We start from the raw sequence: 23,307 nt of genomic DNA, 5'->3' as shown, positions 1-23,307 counted from the left end.
AAGGGCTTCCTGGGAGCAAAGGTCAATCATAACCAGACTGTAGGGGAAAAAATTGCCTTCTAGAGAACAGGTCTGTATAAAAAGTTATTTGCAGGGGTGCCAGGGTGGCTCAGTCATTTAAGTGTCTGCCTTCAGCTCCGTCATGATCTTGGGGTCCTGGAATTGAGCCCCACGTCTGGCTCCCTACTCAACCTCTCCCCCTGCTCATGCTCATGCTCTTGCTCTCTCTCTCTCTCTCTCAAAGAATTAATTCTTTATTTTTCTTTCTTTCTTTTTTAAAGATATTTATTTATTTATTTATTTGAGAGAGAAAATGAGGGAGGGAGAGAGAGAACATGAGAGAGGGGAGGGTCAGGAGGAGAAGCAGACTCCCCTCTGAGCAGGGAGCCCACCTGGGGGGACTCAATCCTGGGACTTCAGGATCATGACCTGAGCCAAAGAGAGTCGCTTAACCAACTGAGTCACCAAGGCACCACACAGCAATATTGCAGCAATAGAATCAAAGGAAACAAGGGAATGATAAGAATGTCCTTTTTTCCTTCCAAATGACTTGAGAAAGAAGATGGTCTCTTTGGTCTTGGGGAACTCCTTAGGTTCTTGGAAAATTCACAGGGGAAAGAATAGGAGATAACCCTCAAGGGAAAGGATAGGATTTTCTACTAAACTGAGCATCTCAGGACCCAAGTAACTAGTTGGGGGGGGTGATGTTGGGGCACCTAGGTGGCTCACTTGGCACTTGGTTAAGCATCTGCACTCAGCTTGGGTCACAGTCTTGGGGTCCTGTGATTGAGACCCACATCAGGCTCCCTGCTCAGCAGGAATTCTGCTTCTTCCTCTGTCCCTACTCTGCCCCTCTATGAAATAATTATCAATGAAATCTACAAAGAAAGGAAAGGAGGAGAGGGAGGGAGGAGAGGGAGGAAGGGAGGGAGGCAGGAAGGAATAAACACACAAATGTAACATTCTTTGTACCCCATGCATAACAGTTATTCTTGGAATGAAACAGATACAGTTAGGATCCCTAAAGATAAAGGTCTCGATAGTCCTGAGATAAAAAAAAATCCTGCACTCATATCTAATGCTGAATAGTCTAGCCTTTGTCTTGGTTTCTGGCAAGTGACATGGGCTAACTCACTGCAGCCCCCAAATTGCCGGAATCAAACTACGAACGCTCATCTGTTACATAAGAACTAAGAGTTCAATTATTTTAAACTTCATTTTAGTAATAACTAACATTTTAATGTAAACACTTACCCATCAAATCCACTAAAAAGAGCATAGTCTCCTGCCGTCCATCCACGTTCATCTCGAGAAGAGGTATTAACACCTTGCTGAAGAAGAAGCCTGACTACATCTGGAGATGTAGAAGGTGCAGCAAGCATGAGGGCTGTTCTAAAATAACAGAGACATAACTTCACCCTTAGGAACTTAGGGTTATCTAAACAGCAAATTTCATACACTTTACCAGGTTAATATCTTGCCTGTCGGTACAGAATTGACCATTAACAACTTCAAGTGTTTATCTTTGTAAATTACCTCCATGGCTAAAATTAAAAGACAAAAAAGAAGCCTCTTGTCCCACCTGGGTATGATAGTAGAAGTTGCTAGTTTAAAGTCATTTGATGAACAAGAAACTATGCTGAGGTCACTTAACTGAACGAGTGAAGATTTTAAAAAAGAATTCCCCATTTTTTTTTCCTTAAGCTGATTTAGTGTATTTCCAAGTCTTCTAGAGGACAGGTCTGTATAAAAAGTTATTTGCAGGGGCGCCTGGGTGGCTCAGTGGGTTAAGCATCTGCCTTCAGCTCAGGTCATGATCTTAGGGTCCTGGGATCGAGCCCCACATTGGCCTCTCTGTGTGGAGCCTGCTTTCCCTCCCTCTCTGCCTGCCTCTCTGGCTACCTATGATCCCTGCCTGTCAAATAAATAAATAAAATCTTTTTTAAAAAAAGTTATTTGCAGGGGTGATTGGGTGGTTCAGTCACTTAAACGTCTGCCTTCAGCTCAGTCATGAACTTGGGGTCCTAGAAGTGAGCCCCATGTCTGGCTCCCTGCTCTAACCCCTTCCCCTGCTCATGTTATCTCTCTCTCTCTTTCTCTCTCAAAAAATAAAATCTTTAAAAATAAAAAAAAAACAAGCTACTTGCAGGCTTAAAATAACAGCATTCATACTAACAGTAATAAAAGAGTCATAGTTGCAGTTAATGGTACTAAAATAAGCATGGTTAGGCACTAAATTAAATACTATATATATAAGATACTATTTACACACAACAACCCTTGAAGGACATATTATCCTCCTTTGCATATCAGAGAACGTATCTGATGATGATAAGTAATGTTTCCAGAGTCACATACCCAGCAAATAGGAAAGGAATTAAACCTAGTCTTGTGTCTATCTAAAGTCCATCTCTTTTCTCTTTATCATCAACCTATGATTTGTCCTCACAAAAAGAAAAAAGAAAAATCTATTCGATTAAAGTTATCTTTCATCCTTCTACCCTTACCAATGAAAACTATATATATATATATATATATACCATGAAAAAGGATGATAAGCCCACCCTATCTGGTAATAGTAATTAATAATCACTTAGGGATCATCTAACATCAGTATTCTTTAAAAAAAAATTTAAAGCAAGGAGTCATCCAAAAGATAAAACAACTCCTATTTATGTTTAATATGCATCTTTTAAGGAAAATGTATATGAAGTAGAAGTTTCTAAAAAATACTATAAAAGGGTTAAGAAGTTTAATATTGTGTCATAAAATAAAAGGAGTGCACACTTTATAATAAAACTAATATGAAACCCTTTTAGCTAACATAAAATCACATGGCAGAAAAAAAAGGACTACAGATCACATCAGTCAATAATAGGAAGGAATATAAATTCTGCGTATTCTGTTCTTCATGTTGCCTCATCAGAATAATTGCTTTCTGCCTAACTGATGACATGTCGACATTTTTCACTATATAATTATAAATTAATCCTCTTATTAAGTTACTCTTTCTGACTTAATTATTACCACCCTAGGACAATATACGGTTAAAAAAAACACAACTACTGTACCTTTTAAACTTATCAACCACATGTACATCTGCTTTTTTTCTAATTAACAATTCCACCATTTCATGATTGTTTTCAATTACAGCAAGTAAAAATGGTGTGAATTCGACCTGTAAAAGTGTAAAAACAATTTTTAATTTACAAAATTACATATTTCCATACTGAATTTTAAAACCTATAAAGGATCCTCTAACCTTAAACACATATAGAAGTACTTTCAACCCCCCATCTTCCCCACCCCCTCCCACCACCCCTACCCTCCCCCCCCACCCCTCACCCCCCTCTTTCACCAGCTGCTCCTTCTCTTGGCAATAGCCCTCCTCAGGGGACCTGGGTGGCTCAATCTGAGGGTCTGCCTTCAGCTCAGGTCCCGAGCCCAGGGTTCTGGGATCCAGCCTCAGGTCAGGCTCCCTGCTCAGTGGGGAGTCAGCTTCTCCTTCTCCCTCTGCCCCACCCCTCTGCTCACATCTCTCTCCCACTCTCACTCTCTCAAATAAATAAATATTTTTGAAAAAAATAAAATAAATTCAGTTAAATAGCCCTCCTCTACCTCTTCAACAGATTAACTGTAGTCATTCTCCAAATCTTACTTCAAACATTGACCGGTCCCAAGAATCTCGGCTTCTATCACAGTATTTATCACTGTATACTCCACTTATTTTATTGCACCCATCGAAACCAAGAGCTTCTTGAAGGAAGGGACTATTTTTTATCTCTATATCTCCAAACTCTAAAACATAGCTGTAAAAGCTTAAAGTATTTTTACTGAGTTAACAGCCTAAATGATTATCTCTGGAGTAGTGTTTCTTAAATTATATTCCAAAGAACATATACTTTGCAGGAAGGTGAGGATTGTGCCTCAATAGAAAGATTCAATGATCCTTTATGTTTGAGAAATATTACAGAACTGCACATTATCTCTAGTGCAAAATAAACCAGTTTAAATTTGCTTATTCCCATTTGACAATACTTTCATGGCAAACATTAACATTTCAGAAATTAGTTTCAGGGATACAGTGTCGAGAGCTTTCCAATAAAGGTGAAGCTTTTCTCCAGGTTATACCAACATGCTTGATTCTCTTCTATCAATGGTATCAGGATCCCAGATGTCAACATAAACCTCTCTTGCTCCAAATGGGTCACTAAGGAGATGGACTCTAAATTAAAAGAGCAGCTGTGGGGCATCTGGGTGGATCAGTCAGTTAAGCATCTGCCTTTGGCTCAGGTCATGTTCTCGGGGTCCTGGGATCCAGCCCTGTATCAGGCTCCCCTACTTTTCCCTCTCCCTCTGCCCTTCCTCCCTACTCATGTGTGTTCACTCTCACGTTCTCTCTCAAATACATAAAATCTTTAAAAAAAAAGTTCGTTAAAGTGAAATCTTAAAACTTCGAATAATTGACTTGACAGTTTACAGCACTGTTAGCCAAAGCCAGCCTCTTTCAAAACTTGAAGAAAACCAACACTTGGGTCAACAAAAACTTAATAACTATAATCAATTGTAGATCATTGCTGCATTTAAGAATGAAAATGTATCAAAGACTAGTATTAATATCAACTGAATCATAGAGACATAGATCACTTCTCTATCCCTATAACTAGATCATAGTCTTAGAGCAGAATAAGGCATATTCCATGTAAAATTACTCAGAATTACTACTTGGGTTAGAAGCCAAGGCATAAAAATTCCTGCTATGTGAAGAACATGCTTCTCTTCTTATAAGTCTGTGTATGTGCTTTCTTCCTGCTTTCTTTCTTTACAGTCCCTACAAAAATGTATTTCGAAAAAGTGTGCTCAAGGAAAAAAAAATTAAAAAATAAAAATAAAGTGAAATCTTAGACAAGTTATTTCAAAATATTTTCATTCAGGGAGTGCTCGAGCTTCTACGTATGAAAAATTGACCCTATCTATGTGAACCAACAGTGCTTCCTTAAGGGCAGTGGTAGGAGGTAAGGCATGTCAAAGAAATAACAAATGGAAGAGTGAGTGCGGTCCCCCTCGACTCCCCATGCACAGCTACTACCCCCTGAGGACCTACACAACGCTGAGCAGGAACTACTCTGTGAAATGGGAGACCCCAGTGCGGGACATGGCAGGCAGAGTGGCTATGAGCACAAGTAGATGCCCCTGGAGGATGTCAGGACCCGATCCCCGTGCTCTCATCTTCAGAACCTTGGGGCCAGGAGTGCCCGGGGCCTGCAACCTGCTGCTTTCTCCTCCCACTCGCACTCACCCAAGTTACCCCACTGGGTCATGGTCTCCCACCCCTTCCCAGCAGCACCCGTTTCCTAAGTCCCTGCACAGCACCCAGCCTCCATCATCACCTCACTCCCCTCAGGCCTTCAAGCCTCTGTGGGCTCTGAGCCCACCATCCACTCCCAAGCACTAATGGGAAGATTCTCCTCCTGGGGTGGAAGGGCGGCTGGGAAACAGAACTCTGCCCTTTCCGTGGCCTTCATCGTTCTCTAGTCCTCCCTGCCCTGGCTTTGGAGTTGTTTCCCTGGTGACAGGAGTTGATGTATAGAATTCAGTATTTATTATTTATTACTTATATAAATAAATATGTAAATAAATGTTTTGTGGCTAAAAAATTTTATATACAGGTTTTAAAATTTCAAATACTTTATAAATAAAGTTGACATACCTTGTTTCTTGCTTCAATATTTGCATGGTATAAAATCAGCTTCTCTACTATTGATGTGTTCTCACCAGCAACAGCATAGTGGAGGGCAGTATTGCCAAACTTATCCGTAAGATGTGGATTAGCACCGTGTTCTAAAAGAATAGTTACACATGCCTCTTCCTGGTATTGTACAGCCTGTTAGTAGTATCCCAAGAAACAGAGTGTAAATTCTGGGAATTTAAAGCAAGCATGCTACAAACAATTAGTTACATTTAATTGCAATAGATTTTCATACTAAGTAATTAAATCAAATCCATCTCAGGCAGACACAGCTGCTACCACACACCTTCATTAGAGGAGTCCTACAGTCTCCATCATAGAGGTCAAGCTTGCATTTCCTCTCAACAAGAAAATCTACCATGTCGGCATGGCCGATGGTACAGGCCAGATGGAGAGGCGTCCTATGAAAGTGAAAGAATGTTTTAGGAAATTATAGTGCACGATTTCAAAACATGCAATTAATTCATGTAGTTGTAAACTTTAAATAGCATCTTATTCCTTTGACTCAAAAACAAAGATTTCATTTTCTTTTGAAGAAAGTACAATAATTATTAGTGACCATTCACCATACTAATAAAAGAGCAGGCTATCTGACTAGGTAGAGCATGACCTCAGGATTCAGCTCAACCTGGGTTTAAATCCTACTTAATAGGATTTAAACTTAATAGTTATGGCTCAGCCTTATCCTCAATTTCCTCATCAAAATAATGGAGATAAAAACAGTTATCTCATGTTCCCTGCCTTGCTCAGTTTGAAGGTCATGTGACTCTTGACCTCAAGGGTCATGAATTCAAGCGTCATGTTGGCTACAGAGATTACTAAAAACTAATAAAAATAAAGGATAGTTATCTCACAAGACCTCATCACCACGCTTAAATGAGGATCTATGCAAAGTTTGTTTCATATTATCATTATGACTGTTACTATTGCTACTATTGTACAAAGACAACACTCCCATTAGGTAAAGTGATACAATTATGACTATTTCCAGGTATTTTTAAATATTCACAAGAATACTATATATCAATGATTCTAGGAGGCTCATTTTGTCACCTTTTAGTATCTCTGACACTGGAATGTGATTTATAATTCAAAATGTCTTACAACTATAATTGGCAGAATTTTTTAAGATTTCTTATTGGTATGCAAAATGGTGGGGCATCACACAATCAATGTGCCTTACATTAAATGAAATAATGGTATATGCATACAACAGCTCTACTGCAGTTCTAGTCACATGGTTGGCATTTAAATAAATTTTAGTTCTTGAAAGCACTAAGGGAAAAGAGGACTAAAATAATGAAGAATTCTTTTTAAGTAAATCTACAATCTGATTTTCAAGAAACTTTAAGCCAAAGGAAGCTCAGGATTCAAATAAACAGGAACAGTTTTATTTTTGTACACTATGTATTTTATATATTTTTTATATATGAAATAATATATATTTTATATATCTTATACATAAATATATATTTATATATGACATATTTTCATATACATTATATTAAATAATAAATGAAATTATTTTTTCATTTTATTGGATATTTAGATTTATAGATCATATGAAAATCAAGAATTACCAATTATCAATATTAGTATTTAATACCATTATAAATAAATAAATAGCAGATATTTCTGCTACTGCAACAACAACAACAAAACAAGACAAAGACAACTACAGGCCTGTGGTCCTGACACAGGTGGGGATTTTCTAGGGGTACTTGAACCCCCTGGACACCTAGGGGGACTCAAACCCCCTGGCTGCCTATGGGGACACAAACCCCCTGGCGACCTACCAGTGGAGGGAAGGGGCGTCCCCGCATCCACTCTAGCCCTGGGGAGCATGGCTGCTCCAGCTTCTCCCCGGTGGGCCATACCCTGGAGCTCCACACCCAGACAGACAGGATCCCGTGATCTTGCCTCCAGAGGCTTTTCCCAGAAATTCTGATGCTGGCTCAGTGCTCGTCGTTTGTTCCCGGACAATCCCGTAATCAAAGGAACGAGACTGATACAAAACGAAGGTCAAGCAAAGCTTTATTTCGCGCCAAGCATCGAGAATCAAACTGACCGCTCAGGGCTGTCTCTTGCAAAGAGATGACCCCTCCCAGACTTTTGGCCTCTTCCTGGTATTGTACAGCCTGTCAGTAGTATCCCAAGAAACAGAGATATTGTTTTTCTAGAGATCGTTTAGCCGGGCTATACACAGGTGACCAATGAGATTGTGATACACAGAGAAAACTGCACAATCATGCTAGGTCTGCAACACACAGAGAAAACTGCCCGGGCTTTCTATGTGTGACCAATTGAATTTCAATTTACCCTAGTAATATACGGATGGCCAACTGAATTTCAATTTACGGTAGTAGATATATGGATGGCCAACTGAATTTCAATTTACCCTAGTAGATATATGCGCACCCTACTGATTGGATGTCTTCACCTGGCCTGACCTGCCCTTGTATCTAGCCTTTGCAAGTAAGTTCCTCTGGGAGGGGTGGGGTCAATCTAAGTTCACTACATAAACACAAAATGACTCCCTCTGGCTAAGCAGGCCCTTAATGCCTATTACCTTTTCCTCTTGTCTCTTTTATTCACGTTCTTCCCACGCAGTAGCAACCGCTGCATTTTGAATATGTTGTCCATGACAGCAACTTTGTGGATCTTTTTGAGCTCTTTCACGCGGATGTTATACCGTGGCTGGGTCTCCGTGACTTCCTCCTTGTGAACGGAAGCCATCAAGTCATTCATCCCCTCGATGTCAATGGTCGAGGATGAACACACCTTCCCAGTCCGGAAACAAAAAAACTTCTTCATTGCAAAGCCTAGAGGCTTAACCAACACTCCACTTTCCGCTCGGCTCTTCGCCGCTTCTAGACACCAGCACCAGTGCTAGAGATAAGCCAAACCCACCACGCAACAGTTAGGAATCTTGGAGCACCTAACAACGGTAACTATGACGCCAAGCACAAATGCGCTTGCGTACCTCTGAATCCCGCGTGGCTGCGCCTGCGCATAAAGGGCAGCGCCTAAAGGTGCCCAAAGCGCATGTGCGAGGCCCAAGCCTCTCCGATCACATTGTGGCAGGGCCTCGGCTGGCCTCGCGGCTAGGGGCGGCGGGGCGCCGGGGCCTCCGCTCTGCTCGCGGCTAGGGGCGCCGGGGCCTCCGCTCGGCTCGCGGCTAGGGGCGGCGGGGCCTCCGCTCGGCTCGCCGCTCTGGGGCAATAAATCTGGATAATAATATTTTAAAGACTCTGAAGACCTACAACAAACTAAGAAGTGTTTATTCATGAAAATTACTGAAGTTTGATTAGAGTTGTGTGAGTCTGTGCTGTGCTCTCACTTCCCATGCCAGAAACCTGTCACTTAGAGAAGGGACTTGCCTGACCTGAGGCAGAGTAAGTCAAAGAGGTGGCCTCCATGCTAAGCAGACAGGGTTCTCTAGCCTGAGGTTGCAATGCTGTTTGGGGGAAACAAGGTAAGAGTAGCAAGGTACTTAACTGTAAGCTCTGAGAGGTCAGAGAGCCTTCTGAATGTGATAAGCACTCCACAGAAGCTCCAGGTTTACCCGGGGCATGCAGTTGAAACTGAAGCGGGTTCAAGCCACCCACATACCCATGGTTGCCAAGCCATGCGAATACACGCAAAGAAGCAAAAAGCTTGTTAGAAAGCAAAAACCAGGCAGCCTTGAAAATGACCCAAATGTTGAATGGACTTAGAAGCCCACACAGATCCATCAGCAGAGAAAGCATGAATAATGGGGTCTGCACACAACATCTGCCCAATCGTTGGCTAAATGTGAAAGGATGCAGGCACAGCAGCAACATGTAGGAAGCAAGACTTGAAATTTTAAGAAATGAACAGAGACATCAATGGCTGCACACTGCAGGAGAGACAGACTTCATAAATTTGCTGGAGGCAAGTTATTAAGCAAAACAAGACAACCCCCTGGGGTGGAAATCAGAACCCCTATTGCTACATCACCTGAAATTTAACAAGATTATAAAAAGACAAGAAAGGTGACCCTTACTACAAAAAGCTTTAAGGAGAAACCCATCTAAGTATTTCCAGATGGTAGATTCAGCAAAGATTTAAAAGATTGAAAAGCAGCTACATGGACATGGTCAAAGACTAATGGAAATAGTGTTGAAAACCATGATGAAAATGACACAACACATGAAGAGTCTCAATAAAAAGATATACAGGGGTGCCTGGGTGGCTCAGTGGGTTAAGCCTCTGCCTTCAGCTCAGGTCATGATCTCAGGATCCTGGGATCGAGGCCCACATTGGGCCTCCTGCTTCGCAGGGAGCCTGCTTCCCCCTCTCTCTCTGCCTGTCTATATACTTATGATCTTTCTGTCAAATAAAAAAATGTTAAAAAAATAAAAAAATAAAAAGATACAAAGTAAAGAATTGAATGGGAACTTATAGCTGAAAAATACAGCACCTGCAATCGAAAATTCAACTGATTTGAGATGACAGAAGAATCAGTGAACTTGAAGAATCAGAAATTAATCTCAAGCAGAGAGGGAGAAAAAAAACAATGAAGAAAATGAACAAAGCCTGAGACCAGATCAACGATAAGTGTACCAACACATATGTAAGGAGACCCCCAGAAGGAAGACAGAAAAGGATTAATATATTTGAAGAAGTAATTGCCAAAAATTGCTTAAATTTGATGAAAATCTAATTTGCAGATCCTTGAAGCCCAGTAAATCCGAACTAGGAAATAGAAAAGCACATCCACACCTGAACATGTCATCATGGGTTCAAACTGCTAAAATCAAGAATAAGTAAACAGAAACAAAACCTTGAAATCTGCAAGAGAAAAAAACCAATCTATCACAAAAGGAGACCAAAATTATGATTAACAGTTGACTTCTTACAAAAAAAATAAGGGGAGCTAGGAGTCTATGGGCTAACATAATCAAAATAAAAAAAAATAATGGAAGCTAGGAGTCTATGGGATAACATAATCTAAATGATTAAAGATTTTAAAAAAGGCAACCATGTATTCTATATCCAGTAAAACTATTCTTAAAAAAACAAAGGCAAAAATAAATGACATTTCCAGAGAAAGACTGTGGAAATAAGAGTCTATAAAGCACTAGTTATGTCACTGTATTGTTGAGCTGCTGTAACATGCACAGATATAACATATGGCACTAGGGGCACAGAGAAGAAAATGAGATCTACTGAAACAAAGTTCCTACATTTGACCAGAATTAGAGTAGACTGACAAGATGCACACAGTCATACCTAGATCAATCACTAAGATGTAACTCAAAAAAGGAGGAACAGAAGGATCTCTTGAGATATGAGAAAAACAGGAAAGAAAAAGCAAAATGGGAAGTGTAGAAACAAGTATATCAAAACTAAATCTGAATTAACTAAACACTCCACTCAACAGAGATTGTCAATTGGATTTAAAAAAAGCAAGATTGATAAAGAACTTGTGTTCAGAATATATGATCTCTCACACCACATAATAAGACAACCCAAAAGGGATGGTGAGGGTGCTTTGAATGGATGTTTCTCCAAAGAAAATATACACACGGCCAATAAAACAGGAGAGGATATCACTAGTGTAGCTAACCGTATGTTAATCCATGAGGTATTATTTCATTCACACCAGAATGACTCTAAGAATGACATTTTTATCAAAATGACTCTAAGAATATGCTGTAGAAGATACGGAGAATGATGCATTTCATCAGGTCCGTAAAAAGGTAAACAGAAACTTACTACATGACCCAGCAATTTCTACCCGAGAAGTCTGTCTAGGAAAAATAAAAACCTGTGTCCACACAAAGACATGTATACACACAGGGAGAAGGAAGGAAGGAGAGAGGGACAGGGAAGGATGAAAGAGGAGAGAAAGGGGAAAGGGAAGTGGCCAATTAAAAAATGGGATAATGAATCTGGACCAAAGTTTGGAATTTAGATCAAGTTTGAAATTAGATCAAAATTTAAAGCTACCAAAAAAAAAAAAAAAAAAAAAAAGAGGCAAGATACGGTATAGCAAACTCCCTCTATCAACTTCTTCAATGAAGACCATATACAGCTTAAAAGTTATTAGAAAACTATTGTGGACATTGCTGTTATAAACATTCGGGTGCACGTGCCCCTTTGGATCACTAGGTTTGTATCTTTAGGGTAAATGCCTAATAGTGCAATTGCTGGGTCATAGGGCAGTTCTATTTTCAACATTTTGAGGAACCTCCATGCTGTTTTCCAGAGTGGCTGCACCAGCTTGCATTCCCACCAACAGCCTGTTTCCCCCTCTCTCTGCCTGCCTCTCTGCCTACTTGTGATATCCCTCTCTCTCTCTCTCTGTCAAATAAATAAATGAAATCTTTTAAAAATTAAAAAAAAGTTATTAGAAAACTGTAGGTAATTTTAATAAAATCACTTCAAGAATATAATCTGGTTGTAAGGCCAATACAATGAGCTCTAAAATAATTCTCTTCAGTTAAATAAAGTCATCTGTAAATCCTGTAACAACATGTTCATATTCACAAAATCTGAATGAAAAGCAAATATGACTTTCCATAACCAGGAGGGTAATTCAAAGTTCACTTTGAAAGGATTGAGATTTGGGGTTAATCTTTCTTTTAATACTAAGCATACTTATATAGTTATTCAGATTTTGAAGTGACTCACTTTTTATTTAACAAAATATTTGCTGCTCTGAAATAAATTTCATTAGTAAGAATGATGATGTTTAAAACAAACAAACAAACAAACAAAAAAGACCATGAAAATGCAAGCTGCATTTCTAAAAGGTTGTCATCATGTGTTAAATTCTGATTAAATCTGTACATTTACAATTCTCTCTTAGATAGACAGAAACAGAACTATTTTATATGTAGACAATCGGGAGCACAATAATTAAGTGCATTTTAATGAAGTTTCCACTGACCTATAGAGAGATATACTTCACTTGAGCCAAACAGCAGCATTTCTTCATCAAAGATAAATGGTACTATCTAAAAACAAAGATAATCCTTCAATAATTTTACGTTGCCAAGTAAAAGTACTTCCCAAGAGCAAAAGGCACAATTTTTATTCACATCTAGTAGAGGAACCAACCATAAAATCATTACTGATTTTCAACTGAATAACTGATTAACATTTCTCAAATAAGCTTCTTGGAGTCCTAATAGTTATTTATTTTTCTTAACATATTTGCTAGGTTGATAATTTACCATAGGTGCCATCATGAGAATAAACAGAATTAGATTAAATGTGACAAAAGAGAGACAAAGCGTTTCACACTCTTGAGTGATACCAAGGCAAGAATGGGAGAAAAGCATCGCAAAAGGAAACTACCGAAATGCTACTTATATATTCCTGCAGCAAAACCGGCAATGCATCCATTTTAAGAGTTCTCATCTCACTTCCAATTTCTTTCCCTCAAGAACAATTTGGATCTCTTTGGCATCCAAAGTCTCATAGGTTAGTAAAGCTTCTGCTAGATTCTTACGCTCTTTTGCATGAGTCTTCAAGATACGTTTCGCTCGTTCTTATGAGTCCTGAAATGAAAAAAAGGAGGTATCTAAGAGGCAGAAAACTTAGTAGAAGATAAAATCATAAATAAGAAAAAAAAAAGTGTATAGCCCTTAAAAATGTGAACTCTATTCATTTCTATTTATAAAAGATAAAAGCATGAATCTCTTTTTAAAAATTAATATAGAATGTATTATTTGCCCCAGGGGTACAGGTTTGTGAATCATCAGGCTTACACATTTCACAGCACTCACCATAGCGTATACTCTCCCCATTGTCCAGAACCCAGCCACCCCATCCATACCCCCACCTCCCCTGAGCAACCCTCAGTTTCTTTTGCGAGATTAAGAGTCTCTTAAGGCATGGAGCTTTTAAACACCAGCATGAAGCCTACTTGATTAATTGATTGATAGATAAGGCAACCTTGGTTCTCAAAGATTAGTTTCATACTTGCAAACGTTCTATTTTAACCTCAAAATGTATCACATGGATAAGGGAGGACTACTTAGTCAGCTATACTTAAAGATATATAAATATATACTAAACTTATCTGCTTTTTAAATAAGGTCTGTGAACAAAGAAATCTATTTCTCTATTCAATATACATGTTAAAAGGAAAGGCAGGTTTGCTCCTTTTGCCTTGTGGGATTTCACCAATTTATTCACTTTAAAGGGTGAGAAAAGATCTACTTTTCTATTCTTATTTGGTAACAACTTACCTGTCAGTCAGTGACCACTATACCACTGTAAAATGAGTTTACCAACACCAAGAAGCATACGTCATATAAAAATAACACAAGTATTAAAAATAAACATCCTTAGACATTCTAAACAAAACTGTTATGGTCAAGTGAAATATCAAATTAAAGAGAACATATAAAGTATTATAAATATGTCATGGAATATTGAAACTAATAACCTAGGATGAATTAGTATTAACTTTAAAAACTCCACTGGAATGAAACCCGTACACTGTACCATGTAAGACTATGCTAAGGCGGGACACCTGGGTGGCTCAGTTGGTTGAGTAGCTGCCTTCGGCTCAGGTCATGATCCTAGCATCCTGGGATCGAGTCCCACATCCGGCTCCTTGCTCAGCAGGGAGTCTGCTTCTCCCTCTGCGTCTGCCTGTGTTCACTCTCTCTCCCTCTCTCTCTGAGACAAATAAAATCTTTTAAAAAATAAAAGACTATGCTAAGGCTTTTATATCTTTAAGTTTCATATACATTTGAACCTAAAATGTATACTAGCTAAGCATCATTTTCCTTAATAACAATGTAAGTGTGCCATCTAGTGGAAAGAGTACCTATGCCCTCGCAAGCTTAATATTTCAGAAAAGGATTAAGAGCAAAGAAAGAGTATTTCCACTGCTCTAATACTAGAAGAGATAATTTACTCAAGATAACATAAATAGTAAAAAAAAAGAATGAAGATTCAGGCAAGGGAGAGAGAATTCCTCTTCTGAAACACCTTCTAAACCTTTCCATCATATAAACTTTTCATAAACTTAATGACTTTAAAGCTTTTACCTCCTTGAGTTAATCAAAACCTGGCCCTCCTGGGGACACTCCGAATCCCTCGACTGACAGCTACTGATTCCCTCCTATCCCAGATCTTTCAGAGTAAAGAGGTGAGACCATTGCTCCCCTCACCGCTGACAGACGATTACTTTATGAGCCTCTTCTATAAAGCATGATTCCTTTGAAGTTTACACCATCTGACTTCAACATCCTTCATTCTGCCATCTACAACCCTAATTCCAGTTCTTGTTCACTAGACTTTCTGCCGTTTAGCTCAGTCTTTTCCATTCCAAGACCTGCCTTCATGTACATCCAAATGGAATGCACATATCCAACCTCTGCACTAAGCACCAGACCCACGTATCCCTCCCCATGTGAAATCTTCACTAAGATACCTCAAACTCAGGGGCTGAGCTGGTTAAGTGTCTGCCTTCCGCTCAGGTCATGATCCCAGAGTCCAGGGATCATGCCCCACATCAGGCTCCCTGCTCAACAGGGATATCTGCTTCTCCCTCTGCCCCTCACCCACTCCACTTTATGCTCAGGCTCTCTCGCTCTCTCTCAAATAAACAAGTAAAACCTTAAAAAAAGAAAACACTTCAAATTCAGTATGTATAAAACTCAGCTTATAATCTACACACTTCCCCACCTTGGGCCATCATCAGTGGTTTCTCAGTCAATGGCACACACAACTAGATGGCTGCACCAGGCAGAAATCGAGAACACAGCTTTGTTACTTAATTTAGCTGCACTCTCACCCAAATATCAGAAAGGCATTCGATTCCACTAGATCAGCATCTCTTGAATGCTTTCATTTTTCTCAATTTCCCCTCTCACTCCCCTAATCCAAGCATCTGCTCTGCCTTAAGGAGATTCCACAGAACCTACTCACTCATCTCACTGAATCGACGCTCACATACTCTGTACTGGACCCTGCAATCAAAAAGGCTTTTGTTTTCAAAGACCTTTATGCTTCCTTCTCAGCATATGTACACAGCAAGGCACAAAGCAACTAATATTTGTGGAATGAAATATATGTCAGAGTGAAAAACTAATAAAGATTCAAATAGTCAAATATCCTCCCTATTCTAACAACACTATGGTTTTACAGATGAAGTAGAATATTTAAAATTACTGATATTGACAGTTCCTAGCCTATGGCCAGAGTAAAATAAAGATTTAGTCTATGACCAGAGGCTCCCAACTACATACTCAAATCATGGCTTCAATGGTGCACTCATTCTCTTGATTATATATAGCGACATATCTACACAGGGGATAACCATTATCTTCTGGTAGCACCTAACTATTTAGGCACATTAATGACTAGACAGATGAATAAGCACAGAAAAATAGAATTATTACCCTTAGAAGGATTCTAATTTCTTGTTCAATAGCAGATTGAGTTTCTGGACTCGGTTTCCCAGTATCACTGTAGGTCATAACTCCAAGCTAAAACAAACGAAAAGAAAGAAACTGAACAGAAACACCCCAAACCACTCATAAATGTAAACAGAGGAAGTACTATCCTATACCTAAGGAAACCTCATCAAGGGCAAGGAAGGAATTCAGTATAGAAATTTCATCATTCTTCTGAAAGTGTAAGACTAAAAAGTATGAACAAGAGAGAAACTTTAAAATCCCAAATATGGTTCTGAGTACCTTCTTAGAAAACCTTTGCCACTATTCTAAATCCAGAAATCCACAATGTAGTTACTAAAAGTGCTGTGTGAAGCTACAGTGATAACGTAGGAGAGTGAAATACATGGGAAGGGCAAAGTAAGCAAGCTCAGCAAACAGAAGTTTTAGGTCATATGAACAGAAAAAGAGTATCTTATCATTTGCTTAACTCATGACATACTACTATTGTCCAAGCAGCCAGAATGGAAAGTGAATACTATACTTTAGCACTCAAAAAAAAAAAAAAGTTTAGTTTAGAATGAGCTGTGACAAATCTACTCGAAATGAGACAGGGGGAAAGTAAATGTTACCAGTTTATAACAAGAACCCTCTCTCCTAAGGTGCCTGGGGTAGCTCAGTGGGTTAAGAGACTCACTTCAGCTCTGGTCATGGTGCCTAGGATCAAGTCCTGCACTGGGCTCCCTGCTCAGCTGGGAGTCTGCTTCTCCCTCTGACCATCTCCTCTCTCATACTCGCTCTCTACACTAAAAAAAAAAAAATAAAGTCTTAAGAATAAAAAAAGAACCCTGTCTCATAAGGAGACACTTGGCAAATCATCATTTGATACATGAGGGAGGGGTAGAATTAGCTATTCCCTTTTCGCTCATTCCAAATCTGGTAACCATCCGCTTTGCAATTTGGTTGCAATATCAAAATCACTGGAAGCACCTAAAATTTAAAAATATATATAGACTGAATATTTAAAAATATTTTTATATCAGCAAGCACAATCTGAACTAAAGCCATTCTTTACAGCCAACCTGTTGTGATATGGTCAGTTCCAAAAATAATCTCCTCAGCCCCTCTTCTTCCCATACTAACATCCATCTGCACAAGCAGCTGAGCTCTAGTTTCATTCCATCTGTCATTCTCAGGCAAGAGGGACACCTGGACAATTGGAAACAAAGAAAAACTCCAGACACAGTTGGAAATATTTACATTAATGATCAGAATTATCATCTGGCTCTTGCTATAGCACTTAATGTCATGATGCTGACAGCTCAAAGACATTTAGTAGAGTTGGTCTCAGGAGACTAACGACAAAACTGGCATTATACAAAGGGAGAAAAATTCCTTACAAAGCAAAAGTTCATTTTACATATCATAGCTCTATAACCCTGCAACAGGATAATGCTGCAATAGGATGGACTTGTACCCAGGTGCCGAAAAGGGCTTAAAATATCTATCGTTAGAAAGATAAGAAAATGAAACTTGTACTTAGTGAGAAAAATCTTAGAAAGACTATGGAACCACTAACCTAGTTTCTTTGCAGAGGGAAAAAAGCAGTGACATATTTAAGAATGATACTTTGTTGTCATTCAAGACTTAAATTTCATCATGTAGATATATAATATTTGAATTATTAGTATTCTTTATTAGCATATAAGTTCATGAGTATCTCTGATCTCACAATGGTTCAGAATGTTAAAAAAGAAAGTTATCAGCAAACTTAGAACTTAGTTGAATTTTCTTTTTAATTATTTTCCTCAACAGTTTCCTACAGCTTTTGGAGAGTGTTATTTGAAGGAAAAGAAAAAAAAAAGATACATGTCCAGGTGTTGGCCCTCTTAGCATGATTGTAGCTTTGTTGATAGGCATTGCGTCCTTAGTGTAATATGCAATAATAGCATGACCGGATTCATGATACGCTGTGATGGTTTTGTTTTTATTGTCAATTTCCATGCTTCTACGTTCAGGCCCTAAGGATAAAAATTTAATTGAATAAAATTATTCCATTAGGAAGGTATATTGAGATGAATGAAACCCACTTGCCTTTAAGTAATTCTTAGAGTGACATGACTTTAATACCATTAATAAGTTATTTTAAACCAAAATAAGTTGCCAATTGACAACCAAATTTGTAAGAGCTGTCCTCTTACTCCTTACTATCAACCAGGAAGTTTAATCCTATTTCCAGAAAATACGTTTAAACAAGAAATGTCACAACGAAATTGTTCTGAAGTTCATTCAAGATTTAAAATCAAATACTGAAAATTAGCAAAAATTTTCTTTTATTGGTACAATTATTCTTTTATCAGCTATACCAGACAAGAGTAAACACATGGGTACCCCCTGCCCCCAAACTGTATAATCATATAAACTGTATTTGTTCTGCAAGAGGCCCAGTTGTGTGGCTACTTTTGAGTAAATATTTTCTTGCTCCTATTCCTTTATTTCTTATAACATTTTTCTCAAAAAGAATTTATTCTCTAACATAATGAACAGTGTAAGACAGGGAAAATGAAAAAGAGAAAAAACCTACCCATTAGAATTTTATCTTTGGAAAACTCTAGTTCCTTCATGGTAACCATTTCTTTTCCATCAAGAGCTGCCTTGAATGCAGACTGGTTCACAAGATTCTCCAACTCTGCTCCAGAAAAGCCAACAGTACCTCGAGCTACAATTTTTGGATCCACAGCTACGTAGATAAACACAATATTGAAATTCTGAAACAACTCTTCACAAATGACTCATATTCCAAAAGAAAAAAGAAAACAACTATCCTGAACTAGAACTTAAAATATTTATATCACTGTAACTACAAAATAAACTTACTTTTTCTAAAGGAAAACCAAAATTGCCATTAAATAGATCATTAAAATCCCATAGGGACACATCACAAAACTTCTTAAATTTAAATAACTTTGTGAAAAATAAAGAAATGCAGAGTTGCCAGACATGATTTATAAATCTTCAAATTATGACCTAAGCTGTTACTAGCCTAAGCACAACTGAAAACATTCAGAAAACATTTTGTTTTCTTAATTTCATCTTGAAATACTTTATACTTAAGTATTTAGTAATTATATGTACATTTATAAAAGCTACCCCTATTAGAGGAAAAAAACCAGGCTTTTTAAAAAAAGATTTTAATTACTTTTATTTGAGAGTGAGAAAGAGCATGAGAGGGGAGAATGTCAGAGGGAGAAGCTCCCTCATGGAGATGGGAGCCAAATGTGGGACTCGATCCTGGGGCTCCAGGATCATGACCTGAGCTGAAGGCAGTCACTTAACCTACTGAGCCACCCAGGCGCCCCAACATATCAGGTTTTATAAATTGATTCACCTATCCTTGAAAATACTAGAGCTTAATTTAATAGCTGCATTTATTACTCAAGTGGGTCCATAATATTTTCCTATGTTTTGTTTTACAGTTTGCTTCTTTTCGGTCCAAAGTGGTGACATTTTATGTGCTTTTTCTATTACTTCATATTTTACATTAATCTAAAACCACTTATATTTATCTTCAAGAAGTATCCAAATACTCTCAAGAAAACATTCCTTTTCTAAAATGGAATTTTTTGAAAATTGCTAAATTTTGTCAATTCCATTTGTAATTGCACCCAAACCATAAGATACCTAGAAATAAACCCAACCAAAGAGGCAAAGAATCTATACTCAGAAAACTATAAAGTACTCATGAAAGAAATTGAGGAAGATACAAAGAAATGGAAAAATATTCCATGCTTATGGATTGGAAGAACAAATATTTGAAAATGTCTATGCTACCTCAAGCAATCTACACATTTATGCAATCCCTATCAAAATCCCATCCATTTTTTTCTAAGAAATAGAGCAAATAATCCTAAAATTTATATGGAATCAGAAAAGACCTCGAATAGCCAAAGGAATAATGAAAAGGAAAGCCAAAGTTGGTGGCATCACGATTCCAGACTTCAAGCTCTCTTACAAAGCTGTCATCATCAAGACAGTATGATACTGGCACAAAAACAGACACATAGATCAATGGAGCAGAATAGAGAGCCCAGAAATAGACCCTCAACTCTATGGTCGACTAATCTTCAACAAAGCAGGAAAGAATGTCCACTGGAAAAAAGACAGCCTCTTCAACAAATGGTGTTTGGAAAATTGGACAGCCAAATGCAGAAAAATGAAATTGGACCATTTCCTTACACCACACACGAAAATAGACTCCAAATGGAGGAAGGACCTCAATGTGAGAAAGGAATCCATCCAAATCCTTGAGGAGAACACAGGCAGCAACCTCTTCGACCTCAGCCACAGCAACATCTTCCTAGGAACATCGCCAAAGGCAAGGGAAGCAAGGGCAAAAATGAACTATTGGGATTTCATCAAGACCAAAAGCTTTTGCACAGCAAAGGAAACAGTTAACAAAATCAAAAGACAACTGACAGAATGGGAGAAGGTATTTGCAAACGACATATCAGATAAAGGACTAGTGTCCAAAATCTATAAAGAACTTAGCAAACTCAGCACCCAAAGAACAAATAATCCAATCAAGAAATGGGCAGAGGACATGAATAGACATTTCTGCAAAGAAGACATCCAGATGGCCAACAGACACATGAAAAAGTGCTCCATATCACTCAGCATCAGGAAAATACAAATCAAAACCATAATGAGATATCACCTCTTACCAGTCAGAATGGCTAAAATCAACAAGTCAGGAAATGACAGATGCTGGTGAGGATGCGGAGAAAGGGGGACACTCCTACACTGTTGGTGGGAGTGCAAGCTGGTGTAACCACTCTGGAAAACAGTATGGAGGTTCCTCAAAATGTTGAAAATAGAACTGCCCTATGACCCAGCAATTGCACTACTGGGTATTTACCCTAAAGATACAAACCTAGTGATCCGAAGGGGCACGTGCACCCGAATGTTTATAGCAGCAATGTCCACAATAGCCAAAGTATGGAAAGAACCTAGATGTCCATCAACAGATGAATGGATCAAGAAGATGTGGTATATATACACAATGGAATACTATGCAGCCATCAAAATAAACGAAATCTTGCCATTTGCGACAACATGGATGGAACTAGAGCATATCATGCTTAGCGAAATAAGTCAAGCAGAGAAAGACAACTATCATATGATCTCCCTGATATGAGGAAGTGGTGATGCAACATGGGGGCTTAAGTGGGTAGGAGAAGAATCAATGAAACAAGATGGGATTGGGAGGGAGACAAACCATAAGTGACTCTTAATCTCACAAAACAAACTGAGGGTTGCTGGGGGGAGGCGGGTGGAGAGAAGGGGGGTGGGGTTATGGACATTGGGGAGGGTATGTGCTTTGGTGAGTGCTGTGAAGTGTGTAAACCTGGCGATTCACAGACCTGTATCCTTGGGGATACAAATATATGTTTATAAAAAATAAAAAAATTTAAAAAAATAGGAAATAAAAACGTACTAAATAGATTTCTAATATGGCTGGCTCCCACACTCACAAACATTTCATCAAATTCTGATCCAGAAGAATAATAAAAAGGAACATCAGCTTCTCCAGCCACAGCTCGAGTAAGAAGCATCTTTCCTGTCTCTGGTGGTCCAACTAAAAGTATTCCTGAAAGAGAAAACAAATACACTGATTCAACTTAAAAAATAAAAATAAAACCTGATGTGAACCTATGAAACAAACAGTTCTTAATTAATGCATACATAGTTTTGAGGTTGAAAGCACATGACTATTATTTTGAAACAAAGCAAAACATATGTCCCTAGTAATGATTCTCTTCAGGAACTTCTTTAAAACTAATTTCCCTCTACCATTTAAGTCTTGAGAGAATGGAACATAATAAACTTATCTGTCATTAAACAAGTAAGATAAAATTCACATAAACACAGATTAAAAGATTAAGCAACCAAATGTGACACATGAACCCTTGACTTAATGTTCTTCCATAAAACACATATTTCAGAAACTCTGATGAAAATTTGATGTGGACATCTGAGGAAATTTTGAAAAAATTCCAGAGTACAAGATACTAAGAAAATAGTATTCAATTTTATTTGGTAGGATAAATTATTCTCTTCAGGATAATGTCCTTAGTCTTAGGTGACACATAACAAAGTATGTAGAAGTAATGTAGTTCACTTCTGTAGCTTTGTAACTTTTCCTATGTTTGAAAATTTTCATAACAGCAGTACTTTTTCATAAGTTGGAATAACAGATTTCTCTGGTTTCCACAACATTTCATTTTTCATTTAAAAAGGTAAAAAACCCTTTATTAATTAATGCTATATTTTAACATAAAAACTATCTTTAAAGGAAAGTTGTTGAAAAATACCCCTAAGACTACCCCTTGTATTGCCATATTATTGTCATTCTTAACTGGTTTAAGTGGTAGAATGTATTTTTGTAACTGAGAATTTTCCCATAATTTTGTAAAAGATCTCTTGTGATTAGAAAGAAAAGTGTTTAACTATTCTATGACTTTAAACTTTAAACTTTCTGATGTTATAGTACTGATTCTAATAAATAAATCCTAAATTTGCAGATGTTCATACCAACACTTTTATACACTGCTGAACACTGTCAGTAGAGATAGTGGGCAGTATAGAAACAAACCTTAAATATGAGTGCCACCTTTAACTTACCAATTCCGTTTCTAGAATTAGAATCCAGAATAATGAATAAATAAATGAGCAAATCTAGACTTTATTCTGAAGAGATAATTAAGGATGTAGGCAAAGCCTTGAGATAATAAGATGATCATCACAGTGCTGATTTTATTATTTTGATTAAAAATGTCTGAATATCGTTGACACACAGTTACATTAGTTTCAGGTGCACAACATAGTGATTTGACAAGTTTAAACATTATGCTGTGCTCACAAGTGTAGCTACCCTCTGTCACCATACAACACTATTACAGTATCACTGACGGTATTTCCTATGCCTTTTACTCCTCTGACTCACTCATTTGACAACTGAAAGCATGTTTCTCTCATTCTTCTTTATACATTTTGCCCAGCCCTCACACTGCTAATTTTAACCACAAAACACTGGAAACCATAAAAGCTTAATGTAAGTGATTACAGCATAGCATGATCATTTGGTTCAGGGACACCACAAAGTCATTACAATCT

The 23,307-nt window shown here is 38.1% G+C and overlaps 2 protein-coding genes across 8 annotated transcripts in view; both read right to left on the bottom strand.

Moving 5' to 3' along the window:
- LOC116594370 (ankyrin repeat domain-containing protein 7-like) overlaps positions 1-17,370 on the bottom strand; it is a 33,859-nt gene extending 16,489 nt beyond the window's left edge. The window contains exons 1-7 of the mRNA XM_032349715.1: positions 17,217-17,370; positions 16,141-16,227; positions 8,319-8,638; positions 6,036-6,150; positions 5,711-5,884; positions 3,072-3,178; positions 1,255-1,392 (exon numbers count right to left, since the gene is read on the bottom strand). Coding sequence (XP_032205606.1) covers positions 1,255-1,392; positions 3,072-3,178; positions 5,711-5,884; positions 6,036-6,150; positions 8,319-8,638; positions 16,141-16,227; positions 17,217-17,324 — 1,049 coding nt within the window. The 5' untranslated portion in view covers positions 17,325-17,370. The remainder of the gene's footprint in view (positions 1-1,254; positions 1,393-3,071; positions 3,179-5,710; positions 5,885-6,035; positions 6,151-8,318; positions 8,639-16,140; positions 16,228-17,216) is intronic.
- Positions 1-23,307, bottom strand: part of LOC116594363 (ankyrin repeat domain-containing protein 26-like) — a 636,289-nt gene that overhangs the window by 61,090 nt on the left and 551,892 nt on the right. The gene's annotated exons all lie outside the window — the stretch shown is intronic.

Source organism: Mustela erminea, chromosome 6, assembly GCF_009829155.1.
Source record: "Mustela erminea isolate mMusErm1 chromosome 6, mMusErm1.Pri, whole genome shotgun sequence".
NCBI lineage: Eukaryota > Metazoa > Chordata > Mammalia > Carnivora > Mustelidae > Mustela > Mustela erminea.
Note: the sequence above shows the minus strand (reverse complement) of the source record. Positions and strands in the feature narration are given on the sequence as shown.